The following is a 7,668-nucleotide window of genomic DNA, read 5'->3' on the forward strand; positions in this document are numbered from 1 at the left end:
TGCTTGCCTTTGTTGTTTCTGACACAAGGTTTCAACTGTAACCCAGGCAAGCCTGGGACCCAGACTAGTTCTTCCTGGTCCTTAGATGACTCATTTTAGACATGTGTTACCACTCCTGCCAATCTGCTTTTTTAAAATTCTCTTAATTGGACAGGTGGTATTTCAGATTATTTTTAGTTACCTTTCTTCCTTGGATTCAAAACCAACCTAGGCTACGTGCGACCCTGACTTAAGTTTGAAAATCTTACTTCTGTCTTAGGGTTTTCCTACTGCGAACAGACACCATGACCAGCTTTCCCAGGCCTGGTCAGAAAACTTAAGCGTTGGCTCTACCTCTACTAGGTTGTGTGAAAGACTTCACAGAATATCACCTCACCCCAGACAGGGGTCCCACTGCAGACCAAAGTTATGATGATGCAAGAGTTGGTGGATCAGATCTCACGGGTACAGGTAAAGGGTTACTCAGTAATAGGGATGACTCAATACAGCCCACCCTGTTTCTCTGTTGTGCGTGCGTGCGTGTGTGCGTGCGTGTGTGCGTGCGTGTGTGCGTGCGAGCGATGTGAATGCAGGTACATATTCACATGTCAGAAGTTAGTGCCTTTGATCATTCTTTACCTTGTTTTTTTGAGGACAGTGTCTCACAATCTGGAGCTCAGAAGTTCAGTTAGGCTGATCAGAGAGTTCTCACAGATCCATCTGCTCAATCCCACATTTATCCTTAAGGTTATAGTTATACATTGCTGTGCCTGGCTTTTAAGAGCTGGTGATCAGTACTCAGGTCTACCAAATGAGCCATTTTCCCCAGCTTCTTCATTTTGAGAGAAACTTACCATGTAGCTTTGGCTGGTCTGACATTCACTAGGCCAGGCTATCCTCAGACTTGGTGTGATCTTTTCAAATATGTTTTCCAGGTGCAGAAATAGTAGGTGCTTGCCCATCACCCTTCTATTCATTTGTATATTAAGTACTGCAGTTTTAAGTACTAGGCTAGGGGGGAACAACATAGCACGCTCAACAAAGTCCCTAGGTTTCATACCCAGAACAGTAAAAGAAGATGTAGTGGCACTTAAAAGCACTCAGGATCAGGATTCAAGGTCGAGCTAGGCTACAGGGAGCCCTGCCCCAAGGGGGAAAAGTGGATGATAATCTGCAACATAAATAAGTAGAAGGGCCTGGACTACAAAATAGGAAGAGTCGTTGGAACAGCCCTAAATCTCAGAAGCAACATGGTACTTTGGGAACGTGGGTTTAGAACAGTACTGGGTTTGAGTCCTGGTACTTGTTAATAGAACTTTTATGTAAGTTGGGATAATGTGGTTCTCAACCTTCCCAGTTCCTCATGTAATGATTCCCAACCATAAAATCATATTTTGTTGCTTCACAACTGTAATTTTGCTATTAAAAATAATAATGCAAATGTCTTTCTGATAGTCTCAGGTAACTCATATGATGGGGTCATTGGTTTGGGAGTTGAAATGCACAGGTTTAAGAACTGGGACGGGGTTGGGGATTTAGCTCAGTGGTAGAGCGCTTGCCTAGCAAGCACAAGGCTTTGGGTTCGGTCCCCAGCTCCGGGGGGCGGGGGGAAGAACTGGGACAGAACCCCCATTTCTGAGAGGGAGAGGGCCTGTGAAGTTGCCTTATGCCAGGGTGCAATAGTCTAGTGAGAACTTCAGTGAGCTCAGGGAAGCCTGGGGCAGGGGAGAGGAAGTTCTCTACCTGAACAACTTGTCAGAGGAGGAAAAGAAAGGTTTTTTTGTTTTGTGGAGATCTTGCTGTCCAAGGCCCAGGAGAGCTTAAACATCTCTCTGGCTAACACCAGCTCTCTGTCTCTACATACTGCCCCATTTCAAAGGCAGGCTTCCATATGTTCTTCCATATATTGCCACCTTTGCTGCAGCACAACTTGTAATTTGGTACCATTTACTGTCAAGAGAGCCATATACAGGACGCTGTGGCCTTGCATCTCAGAATGGTTGCCAATAGGAGTTGGTGACTATCTAAATTTCAAGAAACAAGGTTGGGTATAGTTGACCAATTGTTAGAGCACTTGGCATTCGTGAGGCCGTGGGTGTGTGCTTCAGCACCACATAAACCAGTGTGATGATACTTGGGAGGTGACAGCAAGTGGAATGGAGCTTCAAAGTCAAGGCCAGCCTGGACCTTGTGCAATGTTTGGTAGCCTAAAAACACAGTTAAGTGAGTTCTTTTGCTGCCACAAAGCAAATACAGGAATAGCCTCTCAGGATAAGTGTGGGGACCTATGGTAGCCTCTCCAAGCCGGATGTGTGGCTGGAAAGCCTGCATCTCCAGGAAAGGTGCAATACTAGCTAAAGCCTTCACCTGAGGCACCTGCATTGCCGAGCAGGCTTCCACCAGGCGGAAGAGCACCAAGGAGCGCCTCAAGGGGGTGCTGCTGTGAAGCTGCTGTAGTGCTGGGATCTCATCTTCACGGCAGTCACCAATTACAGTGGCACAGCCCAGGTCAGTTTTGTGCCCTGGCCATTTGCCTTCCCTGTTCCCTCAACCAGGGCAGGTCTGTGTCCCGTACCCCCCACCCCCCAACCCACCCCCAGGCAATTCTGTACCACAGTTTTCATGCTTTTCTGAACCTGAAAGGTGAAATTCAGATGCCTCAGGGTCTGATGCTGGGCCTCTGCCTCTAGCTGCCTGATTTTTCCAAACACCCAACGTTGCACTCTACCCAACAGGTGGGCTGCTATCTCTGACACCAAGAGGTCCCTGACCCTGGGAACCTCTGAGTTCTGGCTTTTGCTGCTCAACTCTTCTGTTTTGAGACTGCTGGATGCACTCACATCCCAGGGTATTGGAGGAGGAGGTTTCCTATGTGTCAATCTGAGGACTACACAAAATTTTATCAAAACAGATGAATCAATGAAGTCTCACTGGGTTGAATTGGGATTTTAGAGTGACTAAGCCATCATTCTAGGTTATATCATGTGGAGGTGATCCATGTCATCAGAACTGCTAGGGTCTGGGCACAAATTCTAGTCTTTGGATAAGACATTGTGGTATCTTTTATGGCAAGTTCATTCCCATTGCTGGACTTTGACCCATGGGAGAGCATTGGAGGCACACGATGATTAGGAAGCTGTCAATGTAGGATCTAGCTGAGAATGAGCTTCCTTATAAAAAGCCATAGGGACAGACAACTCAGGCATTCCCACATCTTTGCTTTCCCCACATATCACAGGGGGGGGGGGTGTCACAAGACCACAGGACAGAGCAGCAAGACCAGTTTAATATAAAATCAACTTTGGAACACCCTTCCCTGTCACTGAAGACTTAAGTGTGCTCTAGGGAAGCCATTTTGGAGAGGAAGATCTCCAGAGGGGAGATACAGCAGGAAGTCATCAAAAAGCTGCCTCCAAACTTGGTCCTGTGTTCAGTTCGTCAGGTACTGGCAGAGCCTGTGGAGAATTGGGTCAGTTCTTCAGTGACCTATTCCCTTTGCCACCCTATTGTTCTCCCTGAATCCCACCAGAAGCCCAGCTCACCTGGAGTGATGAGTGGAGTGACTTTCTCAGGTAAGGAACTAGAGAAAGGAAACACTCAGATAAGCATCAGGACATTTCCTCAGGATTTCCCATGTCACTCTCCTACAAGGGCATACTTTACATTTATGTATTTGAGCTTTTGAGACGTAGTCTCATGTAGTTGCTCAGGCTAGTCTTATGTTTGGTATGTAACCAAGGATGGCCTGCCGATCTCCCTACCTCTACCAAATGCCAGGATAGCAGGTGTGTACTACCATGGGGGCACAAACAGGAATACTCTTCCATAGTGACTTAATATCAAAGGACTGGTTTTTCTCTCATTTGAGGCCTATGAGAGTTTAATCTTCAAATAAATCCCACTTTTAGCCCAATGACTAGGCAAGGTGTAATGGCTCTGCTGACCCTAGAACTTTATCACCATGTACAAGTGCTGGGCCAAAGATGCATTCAACTGGGTCCCTGTCTTACCTGGGCGTATGGTTGCGCCTACATTTGCACTTGCCACCTAGGAGAGGAAGAACATAGATTCATCGAGAGTCTGAACCTTCCTCTCCCCACACCGCCAATCCCTCTACTCACTCAGGGCCATGGCAATTCCAGCGATGCACAGGAGCCCCCCAAAGATCATTCCTCCCAGTTGCAGGCTCTCCCAGTCTAGGGGTGGGAGCAAAGAGGAGACATTGCTTCACGGTACCCTCACACATTCATTCAAAAGGTATTTATGGGTTGGGAGTGTGGCTTTGTGGGGCACCTTTACAAGCACCCACTTGCCCTATAAATACGTGCTTGCCCACATGGCTGTGAAAAAGACCCAGTGGGTTAATAGGTACATCATATAGTAGTACCTTGTGGGGACAAGTGCCATGAGAGACAAAGGAGACAAACCGACAGGAAGGAGGACAAGGTTCATTGGACCAACCCTAGCTCCATGACCCAAGGTACCCTTTTCCCTTCATTTTGTTGAGCTCTTATCGAAGAACAGGTTTTGTGTCCCACCCACCTTGACTACTGGATCATGTACCCTCCTCATCAGTTGGCTGGTGAAGGAGGTCTAAAGCATTGACTCTGATATAAGGATTGACTATGATAGCGTGGGTAGGGAGGGGGGGTTGGTGTCGGCTCTTACCGTAGTAGAAGGGACTGCCTTTATCTGCAGTAAATGAAAAATAAGGAAGTAAGTACCAGATCTAGGAGATAGGATATGGGGTCTCAGGAGGGAAATGCAGGCAGGCAGCAGGTGTCACTTTGGAGTGTACAATGGTGGCTACTCACCAACTGGACCATTGGCTTCCAAGACAGGCAGACCTGCGTGAGAGAAGTAGAAGTGATTATTTGTCACTTTGGGGTCAAAAGACCAGCATCTAGAGGGGTCTGCGAAGTGACCCTGACCCTAGGCCTACCAGATCCCAAGCAGGCAGGCCTTGGCTTTTTTTAACTCATCCTGAGGCCCATGGCTTCCCACTCACAGCCCTTCGTATATCTTATTATTTTTTTAAAGAGGTGGATTTAAAAAAAAAAGCTTATTATGTATGAGTACACTGTAGCTGTCTTCCGACACACCAGAAGAGGGCATCAGATCCCATTACAGATGGTTGTGAGCCACCATGTGGTTGCTGGGAATTGAAATCAGGACGTCTAGAAGAGCAGTCAGTGCTCTTAACCACTGAGCCATCTCTCCAGCCCGCCCTTCATATAGCTTGCCCTGCTAGTCTGCTCTGAACAGGATGGTTGATTCATTTTTTTTTTTTTTTTTGGTTCTTTTTTTCGGAGCTGGGGATTGAACCCAGGGCCTTGCGCTTCCTAGGCAAGCGCTCTACCACTGAGCTAAATCCCCAACCCCGATTCATTTTTAACCTTGTCTGAGAAGTGTTGGACAGAGCCAGGCTCTTCGCCTCGTGAGGGAACAAGTCTACTTTGATAGCATTGTCCATTTCACAGTTCACCAACTCAGTGGCCGTTGAGCAATTTTTCAGTATCCTCATTCCTCCTGTACTAGCGTTTCATGCAGCTGACACGGTTTAAAGGTGAACACATTTATTGGGCACCAGTCCTACTCTGGGGAGAGGCTGTCTGGTGTCTACTGCCTTGGTAGGTGGAGTGTATGGAGAACTCACCTGCTAGCACCAGGAGAAAGGCACAGGTTATTCCCTCCATATCAACCCAGGGCGAGGCTGCAGGCTGCTGGGTGGGCTGCAGAGCAGAGGTGGGTCTGGGATCTGTGACCTGCCACAGCTCACGCCATTAGGAGGAGGCAGAACTGGTGTGAAAATTAGGTATGCGAATTCCACATGGGCAAGCGCTTATCTGAAGAAAAGGATTGCTTTCCGCTTTAACATCTACAGATGGCACTAGTGATTAATTACCTGGGTATGTGGATTGCTTAATTCTAGTTACGTGTTCAGAACACCCTGTAGTGACCACATTGGGCTTCGTGAAGAGCTTTATAAAGATACTATCATCTCTTTCTCAGAGGTGGGAACTCACAAAGGTAAAATCAAACACTCCAGGGGAGATGTCTGTCCTCCCTAGGAGTGAGAGGTCTTGTCCTAAGCTAGGCTTTCCTAACCAGGTGTCTGGGTCCTGACTCTTGAAAAGATCTGGCCCCAGAGGAACCAGGTTGGGTCACACATTATCTCAGAATTTAGCAACAGGTCTGGAGGGTGCAGTTCCAGCCTCCATGTCTACAGCCAGGAACTCTGCCTGCTCCAAGCAGCCTCAGATCTACTCAGAGCACAGGTACCTGCTAGAAAGGTCTATTAGTGTGTGAGACATAGCCCCCTTCTCCTCCTCCAGGTCCTCCTCCAGGCCCCATTTACAAGTTGTATGTGATAGCCCTTGTGTAGCTGAGTTTTAGAAAAAGCCCTATCCCTTCTTTCTGTATAATGGCAGCTGTTGTCAAAGGTTCCGTTCTGAAGTCCCGGTTACTATCTACTGTACTTAGCTCTGGTCTACTAATGAGATCACAGATCCAGTACCTACTGGCTGGGCTCAGTTCCCTCACATCCACTTACCAGGTGTGTGACTTAGTAGGTAATGCCTCTGTGTTTCAGTGCCCTGGAAATAATAGCAACCTTGTAAATTACGCAGATGAAATTGAGGGAGCTATGATATGCCAATCCTCAAACATATACCCAGCCCTGAAAGTCGGCTACAGTATATATGAGCCGCATGGACCTGAAGATGGAAAACTGGATAAAAAAATTCTTCTGGACGTGGGGGTTTTTGGTCTGGCCAGTCTCTGAAGTTGGTTTTCTTTTGCCCTTCATCAGTTTCTCCTCCTGCTTCCTATAAACCCACAGCTCCTGAATTAAGTCTCATTGTTTGCTTCTGCTTCTGCTAAAGGTTGGCTCTTACTTCCCCTAGTCCTGAACTCGCTGCCACACAGTTACAAAGTCAGAACTCTCCAGGCCTGGAGAGGCCATCTCTGTTCTCACAATCCCCAAATAGTTGCTCAGTTCTCAGAGTCCTGGAGTCGGCACCCACCACCCCTTCCTCAGATGGTCTCTCGGCCACCTCTTCCAAGGAGCACACTTAAGTCCTTGCAAATATCTACTTACCCTGGAGATGACCCGAGCTAGGTGAGTGGTGCAGAGAGGAAGTCTGAGGATAGCCTGGCTGGGTTCTGCTCTTTAAACCCAGGAGCTCCGCCCTGGACCACACACCAGTAGTCTGGAGGGAACTGGTCCTACCTCTTCTGCTCCTGTAGGCAGCCCTCCCCACCTGCTCTTAAGGCCGTAACTCATTTACCACACCCAGGGTAGAGCCAGTGCTGGGTCCTGGCTACTTAGAGCTAAGGAATGAGGGAGAGAAGGGAGAACTGGGACTACTGGATTTCAGTCCCTGCTCCAGAGGAAAAGGGGCTTCCTTAGTCTACCCAGGTCTTAAAGCTCCAGGATTGGTAAGATGGCTTGGGAGGTAAAAGTGCTTGTTACCAAGACTTGAATTTGAGCCCAGAAACTACAATTTAGAATGAAAGCTTACTCAGAAGTTATCTCTGATCTCTCTCTCTCTCTCTCTCTCTCTCTCTCTCTCTCTCTCTCACACACACACACACACACACACACACACACACACACACACACACATAAATAAAAATTTAAAAAGCCCTGGGTCCCAGCCTGCTTGTGCTGTGTGGAGTACCTTGGGG

The 7,668-nt window shown here is 47.7% G+C and overlaps 1 protein-coding gene across 3 annotated transcripts; it reads right to left on the reverse strand.

Moving 5' to 3' along the window:
* Positions 1 to 3,245: 3,245 nt before the first annotated feature.
* Fxyd4 (FXYD domain-containing ion transport regulator 4) lies at positions 3,246 to 7,183 on the reverse strand. 3 transcript variants are annotated; one of them, NM_001368663.1, is made up of 9 exons: positions 7,079 to 7,110; positions 6,533 to 6,575; positions 5,636 to 5,711; positions 4,794 to 4,826; positions 4,648 to 4,671; positions 4,101 to 4,175; positions 3,990 to 4,026; positions 3,522 to 3,559; positions 3,246 to 3,434 (listed from the first exon to the last, which is right to left on the reverse strand). In NM_001368663.1, the coding sequence occupies exons 3-9, from the start codon at positions 5,673 to 5,675 to the stop codon at positions 3,418 to 3,420; spliced, it is 264 nt and encodes an 87-aa protein (NP_001355592.1). In that variant the 5' UTR covers positions 5,676 to 5,711; positions 6,533 to 6,575; positions 7,079 to 7,110; the 3' UTR covers positions 3,246 to 3,417. The 3 variants fall into 3 exon arrangements, with proteins under 3 accessions (NP_001355592.1, XP_038964236.1, XP_063142727.1); XM_039108308.2 differs by having other exon boundaries at positions 3,248 to 3,434; positions 5,636 to 5,753; positions 7,079 to 7,183; XM_063286657.1 differs by lacking the exon at positions 7,079 to 7,110 and having other exon boundaries at positions 3,248 to 3,434; positions 5,636 to 6,706.
* Between the last annotated feature and the right edge of the window lie 485 nt (positions 7,184 to 7,668).

The sequence above is a fragment of the Rattus norvegicus genome, chromosome 4, assembly GCF_036323735.1.
Source record: "Rattus norvegicus strain BN/NHsdMcwi chromosome 4, GRCr8, whole genome shotgun sequence".
Taxonomy (NCBI): Eukaryota; Metazoa; Chordata; class Mammalia; order Rodentia; family Muridae; genus Rattus; species Rattus norvegicus.